At 49.8% G+C, this 14,911-nt stretch overlaps 1 protein-coding gene across 3 annotated transcripts; it reads right to left on the reverse strand.

Moving 5' to 3' along the window:
* Positions 1-2,804: 2,804 nt before the first annotated feature.
* NUP42 (nucleoporin 42) lies at positions 2,805-14,893 on the reverse strand. 3 transcript variants are annotated; one of them, XM_031940620.1, is made up of 8 exons: positions 14,092-14,893; positions 12,546-12,786; positions 10,711-10,805; positions 10,091-10,246; positions 7,594-7,670; positions 6,852-6,938; positions 5,563-5,647; positions 2,805-4,434 (listed from the first exon to the last, which is right to left on the reverse strand). In XM_031940620.1, the coding sequence occupies exons 1-8, from the start codon at positions 14,240-14,242 to the stop codon at positions 3,830-3,832; spliced, it is 1,497 nt and encodes a 498-aa protein (XP_031796480.1). In that variant the 5' UTR covers positions 14,243-14,893; the 3' UTR covers positions 2,805-3,829. The 3 variants fall into 3 exon arrangements, with proteins under 3 accessions (XP_031796480.1, XP_012406889.1, XP_031796481.1); XM_012551435.3 differs by lacking the exon at positions 14,092-14,893 and adding an exon at positions 12,895-13,295; XM_031940621.1 differs by lacking the exon at positions 10,091-10,246 and having other exon boundaries at positions 14,092-14,342.
* Between the last annotated feature and the right edge of the window lie 18 nt (positions 14,894-14,911).

Here is a 14,911-nt window from a genome sequence, read left to right on the forward strand (position 1 = left end):
CAAACACTCAAATTTCTACTCTCACCATTTCATTAAGTCACTTTTTTTTCCCCCAACATCTATACTGGATTCACTCGAGTGTTTCACCGTGAGCTCATTCTTTTTACATCTAAGTGACACGCTTCGTTAATATTGTGTACTTAATCCAATGGGCTTGGCTAAAGTTTGACAAACTTAAAAGATTCATTATGGCTACTTCAGGAATTTAAGAGTCGTGGGTCAACTGTAATTTAGAGCAGGAAAAGAAGGATTATTTCTAACTCTACAGCTTTCTGCGGCGCAGAGAATATTATCGCTGATAAATTGTAATTGTCTGACATCTACCTTCCAAAACATTTTTCTTTGGATCTTTCTTGTGTGTGTCTGTATGGGGGAAATTTCTTTGATCTTTTTCTTTAAAATGTAGAGGGGAGAAAAGGGATTGAAGTTAGAAGGTTGAGGACAGAAGAAAATAAAATAAAGCAGAGTCTTTATAGAGAATTTTGCGGAATTCCTAACAGTTTGATTCTTTTGAGAAAGGGCCCCTCTTCGGGGGCTCTCCTGGGAGTTAAGTACAAAGGCTTTATAACAACTATGTTATTATTTCCCAGGGATTAAAAAAATTATTTCTGGGTTTATGGGCTGCGTTCTGGATGGCCAGAAGTATGTTGTGTAAGTGGAGCATTATTGTGTCTCCCTAGAATGCTGCCATTTATCCCAACATCACATTGAAGTTATTTGATGATAATGGGGGGGAGGGCTAGGAGAAAATTAAATTCACTAAGCATTTATTAAGTTTCTGCTCTGTGACCGGCACTCTGCCAGGCGATGGGGACAGAAAGCCAACAATGAGTGCTTCCACTCTCAAGGAGCTCGCCTTCCGTGGGGAAGGAGCATGTACGCCGATAACTAAATGGAAGATGTAGACAAAGTAAATACACAATAATTTCGATGGAGGCGACCACTCACAATGGGGAAAGGCCTAATACAGGGGGAGGCATTGAGCTGAGTGACAGATTCCAAGGGGTGGAGGTGACCGGGGGAGCATTCCGGGCTTTGTGCAGAGTCGTGGAGTCGAGAAATGGAATTCTGTGTGTAAGGAAGAGCAGACTAACCGGCCGGAATGTTGGGTCTGTGAGGGGCAGGGATGGGAGCTGTCAGGTGTGAGCTTACCCGGACTTTGACAAGTCTCAAATGCTGAATAGCGGAGGCCAGATTTTACTTCAGAAAGTAACAGAGAGCCATCAATGCTGCCCGAGCAAGGCTAAAGTGGGTCCTTTTTTCCCTGGGAAGATCCTTATTAGATTTCATTATGATTTATCAACACATACCTCAATGCTGCGTACTTGAAAGTTGGATGTGATTTAACTTAATCCAACAAAGGTTTATTAATTGGGAAAAACTCAGAAGCAGCGTGTGACAGCTGCTGTTCAACTTCAACAACATAACTCAAAATGCGGCTGAATTTCCAGCACTTGTTATTTAATTTCTCTATGTCTAACTTGCCTCTGCTGAAGGAGCAAATGAAAGGAAACAGGAGTTCCACTTCTGATGGGTCATCACTCCTTAGCATTTTTCTTATTTTTATGCTTTAATAGAGATAGTTAAAAGACAGAATTGAGGGACCTTAATTTGTGTAAAATTGCTATATTCATTCCGATAACATTTAGAAAAAGGATACTCAATCTCAGTTCAGAAATGCAACTGATAGTGTCATGCTTAACACTTAAAGCAGTAATTAGAGTAAATTGGTCATTTAAAACGACATTTAAGCTGATTCCAACTTAATGGCAATATTCAAATAAGCCAGGTGGGACAGAAGGAAATATTCATTCCTATTCAATCATGAAACATTAATTAAATGCCTACTATGTGCAAACCACTGGGCTGGAGAAAGAGACAAAGTTTCTTATTTTTTCCTTTCGTGGTTTGGTTTTAAAGTTTAACACTTAGCCCACTACCTGGTGGGAGAGAGAGCTTGTTGACTAACCAAGTTTAGGAAAGAAGGGATGTGAATCCTCAGATGCAGATCACCATCCCTCACACACACCGCTGTGGGATTAATACAGAGACCACCATAGGACAAAGCGGGCTGTCAAATCTTCTGCCGGGGCTATCTGGGGAGGCGGCGCAGCAATTCCGATTTAAACAATCAACAGGAATCCATCAAGGGAAGGGGAGGGAAGGCACCCTGGGCATACAGAGCCGGGGGGTGTACAGGCTATCTTGGGGACCCGCAGGAGTCCACTCTGGCTGACTTCCAGTGCATATGACCCAAGGCTTGGGACTGGTCCTAAATTGGGGAGGGTCTTAAAAGGCCGAGCACAGGACCAACTTGACAGGGCGGACGGTGTGGAAGGGTCAGAGCTCTAGGTAGGTGCCGAGTCTTAAGAGAGCTCGCACTTAAGGGGAGGCAGGACCAGCCCTGGGAGATGGCACTGCTGACTCCTTGGGAGAGCTGCAGTCCTGCGGGCCGTCGGGCCCTTAGCCCACTCCAGCAATACTTCCTGCCCAGGCTCAGCCTGGCTCTGGAAGTTTCTCTCCCTGACACTGGGCAGACATCAGGAGGTCGGTATGATTGAAGGGGGCTGGGGGCAGCCTTGGGGCTTCCCCAGCTCCCATTTTGGTTGCAAGGGGCTTCACCTGGGCATCTTTGGGGTGCTCTAGGTTTGTTCCCAATGCCGACTGGTTCTAGGAGGGCTGGGGTGGGGAGCCTGGTGCCAGCCCCGAGCCTGGCAGGTACCCAGTCCCTCTGTGGCACTCTGAAAGGATGCCAAACTTGCTCGCTCTTTGCTGGTTAAAAAAACACAAGACATCACACGTGCCACATTCATAGAGAACACAGCTGCTAGGCAAAGTTTTTATTTTCATAAAAAAACCAGCCCGACCCAAGCCACCCACCTCCGCGGCCACGCCGCCTCCAGCACCGGCTGCTGGGCTTCAAGGAGTGCGTGGGAGACCCCCACCCTAGAGAACTCGGAATCGATTTTACCAGACGCTAATTGCAGGTCTCTGCCTCCAGTCTTTCACGGGAGATAAAACGGTACAAAAGCCCACTCCTCCTGGCGGAGGACAAAGAGGAGCCTTCAGTGGGCTCCACAATTCCCAGCAGAAGGCTCCCAAGCAGAATCCTGGGAGCCTGGGTCCATTGTGCACTCGCCATGAGCTCATGGGGCAGGTCACAACTTCCATTTCTCTCCCTATTCATCTATCAAATGGGGATGATCTTCTTCACAAGGCACTGAGAAGAAATATCAAGATTATAGCAATCATCTGCTATCGAGATGTTAGTCATCATCTGAATGCTCAGAGTAATTCAATTGGCAAGCCCTCAGTTTGAAACTTTTTCAAAATCAAGAGGGATACAAACTTGTAGAAAGGAAAAAATGGCCTATTATCACCTAGGAACAAAAACTTCTCCGGTTCTATTTAAACGTATACTTAACACACATCCCCTCTATCGTGAAGGAAAAGTTCTAGTGTCTGGTATTCATTGTGTAAGCTGGCTAGCGTCCTCTCTTCTGGCTGCAGGCGGCAGCACCCCCCTAAGAGGGACACCGCCAAGAAGAGGAAGGGGCAGGAGGTGAGCCCGAGTGGGCCAGGGCCGGGACAAAGCCAGCCAGCCGACCGGCAACCCTCGGGCGGACGTCCCGTCCATAATTACGTGGAGAGGAGCCCCCGGTTGCTAAGGGTCCCTGGCCTAGGACATGAAAACATAACTGAGGAAAATAAAGTATTTCAAAGCCAAAAACATTTCGGTGTGGAGCCTGGACAATCTAGTTATCATCATGTGTGCAAACTATCCAAATTACCCACAAAAGACATGCTCCCCTTTCCTTAAAGTGTCCTTTTAAACGCTCAGAAGCCCTTCCGGTGGTGGCTTGAGGGGAACCTTCCCTAACGTAAACTTCTTTGCCACAAACTGTTTGAGCTCCTCGGCTGTCAGTTCGTTCTTGGGTGTGAACAGGTTCTCGGCCGTGTTACCGGCCCCGGACGGCGGCCCAGAGGAGGAGGAGGAGGAGGGGCCACCGGGCCCAAAGCCGCTGGTGGGCAGTCCAAACAAGTTGGCCCCCGAGCCCGAGGGGCCAAAGCCACCCCCCCCTGTTGCGCCACCCCCTCCCCCAAAAGCAGGGGTGCTGGTGGCACCTGCTGTGCTTAATGGGGAAGAAGCAGGAAATCCCGAAAACCCAGCTGATCCAAAGCTAAAAACTTCCGGGCTTTTAAATGAAAAAGATGCTGCCGAGACAGTGGAGGACTCCCCGAACCCAAAGGAAGTGGGAGCGGAGGAAGTCATCGTCGAGCCGGAGGAAGATGCAGCCGTGAGCGCCGGGGAGGCCGGTGAGCCAAAGACAGAGGTGCTGCTGCCTGACGGGGCGGCCCCAAATCCTGAAGTGGGCTTAAAACTGAAATTCTGGACACTGCTGCTGCTGCTGTTATTGCTGCTCCCTGGGAAGGCTGCAGACACACAAAAAAACAAAGCAAGCCGCTCAGGCTGGAGTCTGCAGCCGCCCCCGGCTCGGGGACAGGACCCGGCCACTTGTCAGAGTGCAAAGGGCCTCCGTGGGGGAAGGTCTCAGGGGTCACTAAGGCCTTCGGCCTGGTGCTACCGAGCTGCCCATTGTGATGATCAAAGTGTTTTGGGAAACCTCCAGCCCCACGGCAGAGGCAGCAATTAGGAGGAAGGGAGAGAGCAGACAAAGGGCTGGGAGGGGAGAGAGAACAAAGTCCCCTGAAGGCCCCGGCTGGCCACCTTTTCCAGGGAAGCCGCTCGGCCCCACCAACTCCGAGGGCAGCCACTCCGACCCCTCCCCCCAGACCCCACTTCTGGGCCAGGCTGCGGGTGGGCTGGGGAACAACGAGGCCCACGATCTCGTCCCCACGCAGACCTGTGTGTCGCAAAGATGAAGCAGAAGGGAGACACGGGGGTGGGGGTTACGGGGGCAGCAGATGTGGGGTCTCCCACCCTAAACTGATCTCAGGACACTTTAAAAAAAAGTATTCCCCTCCCCCAAGAAACAAACAAAACAAACAAAAACTCCCGAGTTCTAAAGCAGAGGGCCTCGGCCCTGGCCCACCTCCTGTGAATGAATACCCAGACACCCGCTGGGGCTACCAGCCCCCACTCTTACTGCTACTGGCCTGCCCAGGAACCCTCACCCCATCTTCGGCCCGTCACCCGCTGTTCTGTTATTCTACAGACACAAACGATCCTCTTTCCGGGGGGGACTTTGGGGGGCAGCTCTGAACATTCCGAGGTCCCAGAAGCAGGGCTAGGATGGCCCTTCCAGGAAAAGCAGACTCCATCTTTCCCCACACGGGGCCAGCTACGATCGGCTGTTGGGGAGGTCAGAACCTGGCCAAGCCTCCGAGAGCGCTTCCAGAATTAAGCTGCGATCGAGTCTGTCCCCTTCGGGACCGACTGCCAGGACGAGGGGGAGTGACGTGGGCCGGCCTGGTTTGGAATGGAGAGGCTCCCACTTCCAATGACCCCGAAAAAAAGGCTTCAGAGCTAGAGAAGCGCTTTGGGTCATAGCACTGGGGTCAGGCAGGGGAACGAACAGGATAGACTCCCCTATAACATACCTGCTGAACCGAATGTGGAGGTTGGCTGACTCTGAAATCCAAAGGTAGGAACCACTTGTCCCCCTTCATTCTTCAGTTTAGAAAACTTAAAAGAACAAATGCAAATACAATACTCAATTGTTAATTTTGAGAAAACCTTTTCCCATACAACTATATGTAAGAATTCTTCGTTTTAGATAAATACAAGTAGAAAAGGGCACATTTCAGTGTCTATTTTACACTGATCTACAAATGTTGATAAATATCAGGCAACTCAGTGTCACACTACAAAATCCCTGGTCATGATTAGAATACATTTAGTTAAAAACAACAACAACAACAATCCAAACTCATTAGTTTAATGAGAGCTAGGTCAAGAAAACCCCCCAAATGGTCTGGGGATACCACTGTACACCTCCTTGTATAATATAGGAGGCCAGGGGCTTTGGGTAAGCAATTCTGTCCAAGACCCCCTGCCTCTTTCTTTCTTTTGTTACAAAGTTTTACTCTGGGCCAGTTAATCAGGCTTTGCTTCTTGGAACTGTTCTTTCCATATTTCTCAGTATGTTCTTACTATTTTTAATGGCATCATTATATTAATATACCATAATTTATTCAATTACATAATTTCTTTTCTATTAAGATGATTTTAAAGAAAAGAGTAATTTGAATGACAGGCTGATATGTCCTATACAGTCTATCCTAAGTGTTATTAGAGACAAATGGGTCAATTTGGAACCCTCTTCTACTAATCAGAATCATTTTTTTCTTGATTTTGATAAATGACCAAGAATACATGCATCATCAAGTGCGTTCACTTATAAGAGACGACTGCCATTACAATGAATAGATACTTATAGCTAACCATTTTAAAAACCAATTTCTATACTTCTCAAGTGGTGAACTTGAAATTCTTGGAATTAATCTAACTTGTTTCAATTTTCACAAAGTTTAACTAACATTAAAACTAAAAACTTAAGTTTCCAAAGTATTCTTAGGCAAGGAAAAGAAAGGAAGGAAGAAAGGATGGGAGGAAGGAAGGAAGAAGGAGGGCAGATATTTATGAAGCACTCTCATTGTGTCAATAAAGGACAATATCATTTTTTAAGATGAGACCAAAAGGTCTTAACTCCTAACTATAAAGCCAGAGTAACAAAAACAAAAACAACTAAACATCCTTTTTGAATTCTAATAATTCCTAATACCACTGTTTATGGAAAAAATCTATTCCTAACAAGAAAGGAAACACTGTTCTTCCAAGGGTTGTCAGAACCACCCCCCAGGAAGAGAGTTTGAGCTCCCATTCTTACCAATGCTCCTTTGGTTGCTGAATTTATGTTCTTCAGCTCAAGTAACCTGCTCTTCCACAGGTTTACTAATTGCTGGATAGAATTCAGCTGAAACAAACACAACGGATAAACATGCTTGTCACTATTGGATAATTTAGAGATATTTTAAATGCTAAACATTAACAAAGGCAAAATCTCTGTTATTTAAAGAACCGTTCACATCAATCCCATTAGGTATAACTTTCTCCAATTACAAAGCCAAACAAAATTGGATCTGCCGCCGCAGCTTTGAAAGGGGTTATAAAAAGCATTTGGCCCACCCACAAATGTCCACTGACCCTGCACAGATGTACCCACCCTCTTCACCCCTCCCTGTGCTAACAGGCAATAGAAGACAGATACGAAGTACATACAATTTTAAAGGTTACTAACTCTCTCAAGGCTCAGGTCTTGGACACATCAGGATGTGGTTATTTGCATAACATACAGAAAGGACTTTAAGACTGCCATCAGTGAGTTTTCTAAATAATCCAATGATGTCTCAAATTAATAAAGCCAGGGTTACCATAATTATGTAATTGGGTCAACTAAAGAAAAAGCTTCTGAAATAAAAATCAAACCATCCTCAAGAAGGAAAAAAAACCCCAAACCCCCAAGTCTAAAATTCATCCACTTTACAAACAACAATGAACAGAGGAAAAGCTACAAAAAGAGATGGCTGGCCATGACGTCTAAATGTAAAGTGAACAGGAAAGAAACTTACATAGCTTTGTAAGTTATTGCTGCTTATATAGTTAGAATATTCAAGTCTCAACTCTTCTGGTGAAATATCTGTAAAACCTGCAAGGAGAAATCAATTGGAATCTTAAAGGAGAGAGGACTGAGCAGAGTTTCTAGTAGAAACTAGCTCCCCCCCAAAGACCTCTTCAGTTACTAATCAACGTGAACAAAGGTATGAAAAGATTGACAATTCAAGGAAACGTGTATTAAGGAGGCAACAGACGGAGGAGCCGAGACCAAAGTCAAACAGCCTCGGCCCCCAGGAGCAGCCGTTGGGAGGCCAGCCGGGACCACGGGCCTGCCCCAAGAACGTCCCGCCATCTGGGCAGGGGGCAGGCTGAGACGGGACCCTCGGCTGCTCAGACCTTCAGCTCTGTGGGGCTTTGTCAGCACCATGAAAAGGAAGGATTACAGCAGCTCCAAGGCCCCTTTCACAGACCTTCCACATCATTTCACCCAATCTCCACATTTGATTTGGGGGACGTCCTTCGGGGAGGAGGAGGAGTGTGGAGGGCAGGTTGGAGCCGGCCAAGACTCGCCAAGGTGACCACGGGGGGAGCGGCCTTGATAAGAAAATGCCCCAACGATGTCTGTGCAGGGTGGGGAGGGAGGGGCTGCAGCCAGGCCCGTGCCAAGGAGAGCCTGTGTGCAGAATCAGAGAACAGGATGGTGTGTTTATGAGGGTCCTGATGACATTGAGGGCAATGGGATGGTGGGATAGGATCCAATGCTTCCACTTCTGGCACCCCTGGCTAGTTTCCCATCCTGCCCTTGTCTCTGGGCATGAGTTCAAATGCTGCTCTTTCCCTCCCCTCCCAGGTAGTCCTTAGCTCCTGTCCCAAGCCCTTTGGCCCAGGTCTTGCTGCTGAGCTCGACCCACTTCTGCCAGGATGCAGATTTACTGCGGAGAGGGAAGCTGTTGAGTCCACTGGGTCCTAGGCGAACAGAGGCAGGGCTAAAAGGGCCCTTACTGGCCATTGAGTCTGAGTTTTCCTTTACCGGAGGAGGGAGGCTGCCCCAGAGAGGCTCACAGGGGCAGCATTTACGCTCTGACACGCTGATGGAGACTTTGGGCCATCCAGGCTCAGGGCATGGCAGCTCTCAAGAGGGTGGCAAGTCTTCTCCCTTTCCTTCTTCCCTCTTTGCTTCCCACATGAGAAAGTCCTTTTGCTAGCTGGTCTCTTGTGACCTTCTCAGAGGGAGAGTAGAGATGACAAGGTAACTCCCCCACCATCGGACCCCGCTAGAACACAGTTTCTTGAGGGAGGGGACCTACCCCTTTTAGAACCGTGCCCTGGGCTCAGCAAGGTCCAACAGCCAATGAAGAACCGTCTGCCAAGTGCCCACCATGTGCCAGGCAGGGCATCAAGCAAGAGGTATCGAGGCACAAGACCAACCCTCCCAGTTGGAGGCAGCCAAATCTGACCCAGGACACATCTGGCAGAGGCAGGTTGGGTGGAAGATGACTTGTGGAAAACAGGATGGGGCCAGGCCCTGAACACGTGCCCCAGGCCCTGGATACCAATAAGTGTGAAAAGGCAGGGGAGCCTGGGAGTGGACTGAACGGGGATGGGGTGGGGGGCTGGGCCAGAGCCAGATTAGGGCTGAGCCAAAGACCCTGGGGCAAACTGATGTGGCCCACGCCAGGCTGATGGCAGCCTCGGGGAAGAGGGCACTGACAGGAAGTGCCGATAGACAGCACAGACCGCGTGCTTTGTCAGTGTGGCTTTTATTCACGCCTGTTCTCCCCAAGAAAGGGTCTGAGGGGATCCACGGCTAGCACAAGAGGGCTGTGCCCTCCCTAAGGGGGATGAGCAGGGACTAGGCAAGAGGCCAGAGTGACCCATGTCACTAGCAATCAGGGACAAGAAGAGGGGACCTGGGCCTCCCAGGGGGGTTGTGAAGGCCCAAGAGCTGATCCTGGAGAAGAGCTTGTTCCTCTAAGGACTGAGAGCAACACGGTTTCTGAGCCGGCAGCCCACCAGTGTTTAATAATCACTTCTGTCACCTTAGCTTCGTTTCAATGCAATTGGTTCTTCTCTAACCCTGTTTTAGGTATTCAAAAATGGGCTTCTGAGATGGGTGCAGGACCCAAACGAGGGGCTGTGGGGAAGCAAGGGGGGTCCTGTGAGACTGGTGGAGGCCAAATGGGGGAATGGTGAAGGAGCAGAGAGAAAGGGAGAAGTTCTGTTATTGTGGAAAACAAGGAGGAAAGCAGGAGGCTGGGGCCAGCTGGGGAGATTTCAGTCATTAGCCAAATCGGGACGAGGGCTCCACGCACTAGGAGAAACAGGCCGGGAGGTGGAGCCTTCCGGGGAGGGGCTGCCCTCGACCCTGGTGCCAGCCTGAGCCGAGCCGAGCTGCTGACAGCTCTGCCCCCGAGACAGGGCCTTGCTGCCGGGACTCGCACAGAAGCCTCAGCGGCTCGAGCGTCCTGCCCAGTCGACCCCACCCCATACTTGTCCCACTTCTGTTCTTACTTGCCCGAGCCTGCGAACTGCCTTGGCATGAACTCCGGGCCTCCTGTTTGGGGTGACCGCACCGGGGCCACGAGGGGCCAACCAGGGAGAGTCTGAGGTGTGGCCCTCGGTCTGACCGAGCCAGGGAGGCCCCGAGGCTGCCTGCTTGTGCCGGCCCTGGGGAGAACAAGGGCTGTGGGAGTTGTGACGGGCTTCATTGGGAAGCTCTCAGTCATCAGCTTTCTGAGACCCCGGAGAAGGGATGCCGAGAGCAGAGGCCGTCCCACACCCACACCTAGCCCTCCCGGGACCATCAAGCATCACACATCCCCATGCAGGAGCCAGCTCAGCTCCCAGTCGTTCAAGAGAAGCCCAAAGGCGAGCCTCAAGGGCACTCTAGGGGGCTTCTCCCTTGCTCTTCCAGCCCAAGAGAAGGACAGGGGAGAGTCCATCCGCCTCTGGCTGTGATCAAAACGTACTGTCACAGACACATTAAGCAGTTAGCACAGAGACGGATACAGGGAACTTCCAAATGAGGAAGGTCCCTCTGCTGATGCAGGTCTGCACCTTCTGAGCAGCTAATAGCAAGACTGGCAGAAGTGATGAACAATATGTATGTGTAGAGAGAATTCCTCTATTACCTGATATATTTGGCTTTTCTTTCACTGGTGAATAAACAGAGAACATCCACTGCCCCGAAGATTCCCAAACCTCCATGTCCTTTACTATTCCTTCACTGATGGGGGAAAAAGCAATAATACAAACTTCAGAATACTACATTAAAAAAAAACCCTACTTTATTATAAATCCATTTTTAATGACTTCAAAACACGGAAAAGTATCAATCTATATATAGATTTATCTACTTATAAATCTATCTTTATATATATATATATGTATGTATCTTGCTTGTTCATCTGAAGACTGTTCTTTAACAATGTCTTGGAGTGGCTGAGCTGGGACAAGGGGAAGGTTGGCAGATTGCACCCATCTATTGGGATCTAGCTAAACATCCGAAGTGAAACAGGTGACCTGCTAGAGCGCACGATAACTCTCTTTGGATTACAGAAGAGGAATTTTCTGACATTAACTACAGGTGCATTTATAAAAACAATAATATCCATTTTTCACTCTGTCCCCTGCAGGTCAGACTCTAAGCAGCTGCTGCCTCCCCGTGTGTCCTCATTCTGGCCATGCTCAGACCTCACGACTATTGTTATCAACAATAGACAGAACATACTTCTGATTTCAAACGACAGAAAATTATTATTCACCAGGCAGGGAACCCAGTGTTAGGGCTAATCAAAACATTCTACGTACCATATATCCACCAGACATTGATGACATATTTCAAAAGAATTACACTTTAACAATATAAACAATCCTGATTTCTCTTTCCCTGCTAATTTGACCACTATACCTCAGTTACTGTAAAGAACTTTATTATACTGAGAAAATGTTAATGCAATAGTTCATAGAAATAAAAAAAAAAAAAAACACCCCCCAAACCTAAAGCTGAATAGTAGGTTATTGTACTGAACTGGGGATTTTATTCACACTTAGGTAACTATGAAGAGGGGTTATTTTTCAATTATACACTGGGCTCAAAATGCAGCCCAGACTACTGCTGCTTCTGCTATTCACTAGACCTTCTGGTCGGCTTCTAGAGAGGAAAAGAGCCTGTAAGAAAACAGCTGGCTTAAATAAGCCCCTCAGTGGGGTGGGATGCTAGTCCGAAGGAAGTCAGCTCAAACTCCAGCATCTGTGACCAACTCCAAAGACATTTTCATCCGATAACATAAAATTCTGCTTCTCAAAAATATCTTGAATTTATTTTACAAAAAGCAAGTCATATATTCTATTACTCTGAATAGGATTGAAACAAGCCTACAAAGGGAGTGATCAGATTCAGAAATTTAAAATAGTACTTTTCAATTTTTTAACAAACTGAAACTCTTAGGTAGTTATGAATTTTAACAGTAATGTCTATAAAAATAAACAGAACTAGATTCAAGCATGGGGATAGAGCACTGGGCCTGGAATCAGGAGAATCTGAATTTAAATCTAGCCTCAGACACTTCCCAGCTGGGTGGCTCTGGGCAAATCATTTAACTTTGCCTCAGTTTCCTCATCTATCAAATGAGCTGGAGAAGGAAATGGCGTTACTGGAGTATGTTTGCAAGAAGAATCACAGAAAGTCAGACATGACACAACCAAATACCACCACCACCAGTTTCAATCATCAATGATGCTTTAGAAATAAAGCACTGTGAATGATGGAAGGCACCCGAGTCAAATGCTCAGGGTCAGTGTGGTTTTAGGTAAACTGCAGCCCCCCACTGAGACTTAATCAAGTTGTTAGGGGGGTCCTCAGAAAATACAAATGAAAGCTGTGCATAAGAAACATGAGTGATCATTGAACAAATATAAAGGATAAATTATCACTATGAAGAGACATTTTCTCAAAGCCACTTACATCAGTTTATCCTCTTCATCTTTCTGCCCATCCACTTGGTTGGAGTTCAGTGAAGAGAATCTATTCTGAGAAAACCCCACATTTCTGCTTCCACTACTTGAAGCCCCTGAGTCAAAGGACCCAAAGGATGTCTTCCCTGGATCTCTGCTGCCCCCCCAAGTTGTGGACTTGGAGAAATTAGATGGTTGGATGACATTAGAATATCTCTGAGAACTGTTGCTCCATCCCCCTCGGCTACAACCTAAAATAAAAAATAAAACCTGAAATTATTTTATTGGCCATTTAATGCATTTTTAATGAATTATTTAATTCATTTATTTGATAATAAAAGAGAATTTACATATCTTACATAAGTCTATTTGCCTCTTTAAGATCACCGTAAAACAGGCCACAAGTATTACATTTCCAGTTTTAAAGATGACGGGGGCACACGTATCATTTGCAGAATCAGAGATGCATCAATGAAGCAAATCATAGCAAACCGCCACTTTCATTAAGCACAGTTGGAAGTACTGGAATTTCAGCGTGGCCATACTGTGGGTGTGGTGGAAGACGGCCCGACAACCGAAACAGTTTAGAAACTGTCCCCAAAGCAGCAGCAAAAACTGCGCAATCCAGCGCTAACACTGAGACAGCCCGTTTCTCAGAGTCCGGGCCGAGCCGGGCCCCCGATGGTTTTCGGGGGGGGGGCACCTATTAGTGCAGGGCTTGCAGCCTCCCAGGATCAGCGGTTGTTGGCGAAGGTGAGAGTGCGGTCCCCGCCCCCCCCCCCCCCCCCCCCCCCCCCCCCCCCCCCCCCCCGCTGGCGGCGGCCCCCAGGGCGCTTTCTTCTCACTAGTTCGCTCATCTTATTCCTACCCAAGTTCCCTAGCTGGGCCCCAAGAAGCTGGAGTGAACTGCTGGAGATGAGATTTTTTGGGAAACGGAGGGAAAGACCAGTCCGGTTCCCGCCTTGACCCCGAACGAGGGGCGCAGGGGCCGGCGCCCCCACATTTCTGCTCCTCTCTCACGCTCGTCCTCGGGGGAGGGGGGGGACAGAGAGGCTCCAAGGGTTTTCTCGCCCGGGGCAGCCGCCCTTCCTTCCCGGCCTCCCCCAGCCCGCACTCTGCCACGTCCCCACGGAGGGGCAGCGAGAGGAGGCGGGCACCGGGCGTAGGATCAAGGGGCAGGATGAGCTGGGGTCACGTGAACCCCGGACACTCGTGTCTCAACTCAGTTTCCTCATCCGGGAAATGGGCTCCTACCGCACGAGACCCTGACGTCACCTAGTCCCCCATTTGGCAGGCGAGTAAAACGAGTCCCGGGCAAGCCACGTGACCCCGCCCAGCCGCCTGGCCGGGACTCTGCGGGGTTTCCCTCTCGCTCCCTCACGGGCGGGGCTGGGGAGCACCGATTAGACACCTTTTGAAGCCAGGCTGTCCCCTCCCCCCTTCCCCCCCCCCCCCCGGCCTGATTCGGGGCTGGGCACCCAGTGGGGACTTATACACATGGGCCCGAGTTCGGGCCCGGGCCGGCGGGCCCTGCTGGGTCCCCGGGGTCACCGTACCGGAGGGCGCCGCCGGGTACTGCTGCGGCGGAGGCCGACCCCCGCCGCCGCCCCCGCCCCCGCCGCCGCCACTGCCCCCTCTCGGGTGCTCGTTCCAGCAGCGCTCCCCAAAGCGGCAGCGGCCCTGCAGGAAGAAGTGGCAGATGGTCATGGCGGCGGCGAGGCCCGAGGCCCGACGTACGTCCGAAGCGGCCTCCCGCTGCTCCTCCTACTCCGCCGCCGCCGCCGCCGCCGCCGCCGGGGCGAGAAGCTCCGCCTCAGTTAGCGTCATTTTCCAGCGCCGGTAGGCGCGAGGCCGGGGGCGGGACTTCGCTTCGCACGCCCAATAGAGGGCAAGCTCTGGTGGGCGGGGCCATGACGTTGTGAGTTCGACGCCTTCTTGCGACAATCCGGACGCGGACCGTTAACGGCCCCAGGCCTTTTGCCTCAGTGTACGCATGCGCGGCTAACGGCCGCGGGAGGGCAGGAGGCGCATGCGCACGCCTCTGCTGTGGTGACTACCTTCATTTCTGCTCTTAGCAAACCCCCCTCTTCGGCCCATTGTACAAAGCAGTAAACTGAGGCCGGGGCTGGCCTCAGGACCTTTCTAAGCTGTGCAACTCGGGTCCCCTCCCCGAATAGAGAGAGACAATGAGGCCTGGAAAGACCAAGTTCCCTGTACCAGGCCTCCTCTGCTCTGGGCATTTAAACCGTTCAGTTTGGAGACAAGCCCATAATTCCAGGCACCACTAGTCAAGTCGGGACCGGCAGAGAAAGGGCTCCTTTGGGCCCCTCTAGTTAGTCCCGCCCCCTGACCTCTGACCCCCGGGAGGTGACAATT

Source organism: Sarcophilus harrisii, chromosome 5 (assembly GCF_902635505.1).
Source record: "Sarcophilus harrisii chromosome 5, mSarHar1.11, whole genome shotgun sequence".
Taxonomy (NCBI): domain Eukaryota; kingdom Metazoa; phylum Chordata; class Mammalia; order Dasyuromorphia; family Dasyuridae; genus Sarcophilus; species Sarcophilus harrisii.

Bases quoted from the DNA above. Each gene is read 5' to 3' on its own strand.
- NUP42 (XM_031940620.1), bottom strand. From the start codon at position 14,242: ATGACCATCTGCCACTTCTTCCTGCAGGGCCGCTGCCGCTTTGGGGAG. The intron at 12,787-14,091 runs GTACGGTGACCC...TTTTTATTTTAG, and splicing joins GTACCCGGCGGCGCCCTCCG to GTTGTAGCCGAGGGGGATGG. The intron at 4,435-5,562 runs GTATGTTATAGG...GTGTGTCTGCAG, and splicing joins CTCCACATTCGGTTCAGCAG to CCTTCCCAGGGAGCAGCAAT.